At 49.3% G+C, this 3,558-nt stretch overlaps 1 protein-coding gene across 2 annotated transcripts in view; it reads left to right on the forward strand.

Moving 5' to 3' along the window:
- LOC143285870 (adenylate cyclase type 2-like) overlaps positions 1–97 on the forward strand; it is a 158,656-nt gene extending 158,559 nt beyond the window's left edge. For both annotated transcript variants that reach the window (XM_076593309.1, XM_076593310.1), the window contains exon 26: positions 1–97. This exon is cut by the window's left edge and continues 55 nt beyond it. In XM_076593309.1, coding sequence (XP_076449424.1) covers positions 1–80 — 80 coding nt within the window. In that variant the 3' untranslated portion in view covers positions 81–97.
- Positions 98–3,558: the final 3,461 nt, after the last annotated feature.

Consider the following 3,558-nt stretch of genomic DNA (forward strand, 5'->3'; position numbering starts at 1 on the left):
GGGGCCTCACCTCCGTCAAGGGCAAGGCGCCCATGAAGACCTACTTCCTGCAGCAGCCCCTCACTGAGAGCCACCTCTGAGACATGGACTTCAGGGATGGGGGGGGGGGGGGCAGAGGGGGAGGGAGGGGGGATAGAGGGGGTAGAGTAAGGGTGAAGGCAGGGTATAGAGGTTGGGGAGTGGTAGTGCCACCCCCCCACCAAAAAATGTCCTTGAAGAACCTACTTCCCTCTGGCAGCCCCTCAGAGAGAGCCACCTCTGAGAAAGACACTTTGGGGATGGGGAAGGGGAGTGGGGTGCTGGGTGAGGGTAAAAGCAGGGCACAGTGGGAGGTGGGTACTTACGCCATTCCACCCCCCCACCCCACCAAAACAAAACAAAAGAAACCTCCTTGAAGACCTACTTCCTTCTGGCAGCCCCTCACACAGAGCCACTACCCCTGAGTCAGACAGAAGAGGAGAGGTGGAGGGGTTGATGGTATGGGGAGGGGGGGGTACCGTCTTCCCCTCCTATCACCCCCCCCCCCCTCAACCCATCCCCCCTCCCTCCCCTCCGCCCCTCAATAAAGCCCTTGGACTTCAGTTTTGTGTATGGGAGCTATTGCTGTTTCTTGTCTGCAAGTCCTCACCCGAAACAGGTGCCAGGTGGTGGAAGTGTGCATGTCATACGAGTGGGAAGAGGGGAAGATACGGCCAAGGGGACGGGGGGGGGGGCTGATACTTCCCCTAAAAAGGTCTTTTGTGTCTGGGACCTAGTGCTGTTTTTAGTTGTCTGCACATCCTCACGTACATGGAGGTGCCAAGCGGTATGTGTATCAGGACGTGTGGATGTCACAGGGAGAGGGGAGTGGAAGAGCAGGGCTTGAGGGAGGGCGGAGAGTGGGGTTGGGGGGAGGGGGGGGCGGAGATCGGGTGCTGCCCATCAAAAAGCCTCTTGGACTTTGGTTTTGTGCCTGGAACCTGTTATATTTGCTGTCTTTGTCTTCAGGTCCTCTATCGTATACACGGGAGTGCCATGGCAGCAGCAGAGGTGGGGTGGTAGTGGTGGTGGCTTCAGGGAGTGTGAGGGTGTTTGGAAGAGGGGCAGTATGGGGTTGAGGGCATGGGTGGTGGGGATGGGTGGGTTTGGCGCTGCCATGTCCGTCCCTTCCCTAAAATGTCCTTAGACTTCAGTTTACTCTGGGACTGACCTTCAGGTTTTCAGGGCCACACTAACAGATACAGGCACATGTAAACACACACACACACACACACACACACACACACACACACAGCCACCACTTCGCCGTGTGTACTTTGTGTGTGGGAGAGCGGGGGGACGGGGGGGTATTGTATTATATTAGATTGGGGATGGGTCAGGAGGGCTCAGGGGGGTGGACTGAAAATGGCGAGGGGGGGGTAAGGGCCGGTATGTCTTCCTCAACAGTATAGGCCACCACCCTCACTCAGACGTTGACAACAGAACTATCTGTTCTCGCCCGTTCTGCACTGAACAAACCGACGATAATCTAAATTCTAAAGCTTTCTGTTTTTCTTCTACGTTCGTGAAAATGCAACTACCACGTCCACTCGTTTCTCTGTGGAAAAGGGGCTGTTAATTTGGGACATGAACGTGTGTAACCCCTTCACTGTTGAGCCTTCTTGAAGTTATATCAGTGTGGCATGGATCTCATGGAGTTCAAATGGTACACTTCCTGTGCGTTCCAATAGTGTAAGGCTACGTTCACACTGAGCCCAGCCAGTTACTCACAGCAGCTGGCCGAGAATTATGCTCACGTCATGTTTACGCTATTTTCGCTCTCTATGAATGTCAGCGGTAAGTGTTCACACTGGCCTCCAGCCGTCTCCTGCCAGCTGTTTGATTTGAAGCGAGTGCACAAAATGAAACTGATGGCTGGTCCAAGGGGCGGAACTCTTCAATGATACCAGCAGCGTGAATCCCAGTGAAAATAGTCGTTTCTTCCGTCTGGATAGTGCCGAAGTTGATGGTAACTCGCTGTTTGTGACTGAAGTGTGTTGCTGTGTCAAGCTGACAGCAGCTGGCTGTGTCTGACTGAAGTGTGTTGCTGTGTAAGGGTGACAGCAACAGGCTGTGTCTGACTGAAGTGTGTTGCTGTATCAGGCTGACAGCAACAGGCTGTGTCTGACTGAAGTGTGTTGCTGTATCAGGCTGACAGCAACAGGCTGTGTCTGACTGAAGTGTGTTGCTGTGTCAGGCTGACAGCAGCTGGCTGTGTCTGACTGAAGTGTGTGGTTGTGTCAGGCTGACGGCAACTGGCTGTGTCTGACTGAAGTGTGTGGTTGTGTCAGGCTGACAGCAACTGGCTGTAGGCAACTGACCGGGCTTAGTGGAACGTAACCCGAGTTTACTGTGGAGAAAAAAAATTAATGCAACTACAAGATGAACTTGAGATGTCCCGATACAGAGTGGTGACTGACACTGACACATAGACCTGAAAACCCAGTACATTTATCTCAGTGAGATGGCAGTCCTTCACTGACTGAACGTACTCGTCAGCAGCAGTCAAAAAGTTAATCCCGCCGTTTAGGCAGCCGTGCTTCGTTTTCGGGGGGCGGGGGGGGGGGAGGTGAGAGGGCAAGCCGACGACGAAGACACGTGATTCTGTGATTCTTATGCACGAAAAGAGACGAAGACAATGAATTGCAGCACAGTTGCTTCCCTTCGATGTGGACTCTCGGGTGAAGAAGTGGATGTGAATATACGACTACAATAACAGATGAATCGGTTGGAATTGACCTTCAGAAAGTGGTGTACGTTTTATGATTTGACGTTCATATCCTTGGTGCTGTTCATTTTGACCAAAAGGCTGTTTGTTTAATTGATGGCAAGCGCTATTATAATATGGCGAAACTTTTTTCTTTTCTTTCTTTTTTTTTTTTCATGAAAAAGTGTTTCACAAAGATGTACACTCGGAATTTGTCGTAAACATTATATTTGTATTGTTAAGCGCTTTAATGTGTCTCTTCACGAAATTCAGCACTATATAAATACTTTTAGATTAATGATATTATTGTTTTTATCATTACTATTATCGTATTATTATCATTATTATTATTATTATTATTATTAACTGTTGACAAAAAAAAAAAAAAAAAAAAAAAACCAGAACATGAAGAACAAATGGATGGATAGATGGATGGATGGGTGAACCTTTTTTCTTTCTTTTTTTTTTTTTTTTTTTTTTTTTTTTTTTTGTGCATGGAAGGGTTTGCACTGGACACACACAATACAAACACCCACGCACATACACATGCACGGACTCGCGCGCGCGCACGGACACACACACACACTCTCTCTCTCTCTCACACACACACACACACACACACACACACACACACACACCTTCATTAATACTGAAATAAGTTCGCTCGAACACTGCAACGAGGTATCAGTTCACGCAAATTGTGTGTGTGTGTGTGTGTGTGTGTGTGTGTGTGTGTGTGTGTGTGTGTGTGTGTGTCTGTCTGTCTGTCTGTCTGTCTGTTTGTCTGTGCGTGTGTGTGTGTGATATGGGGTTTTGATGATCTGTGAAGTTCG

The sequence above is a fragment of the Babylonia areolata genome, chromosome 9 (genome assembly GCF_041734735.1).
Source record: "Babylonia areolata isolate BAREFJ2019XMU chromosome 9, ASM4173473v1, whole genome shotgun sequence".
NCBI classification, from domain to species: Eukaryota; Metazoa; Mollusca; class Gastropoda; order Neogastropoda; family Buccinidae; genus Babylonia; species Babylonia areolata.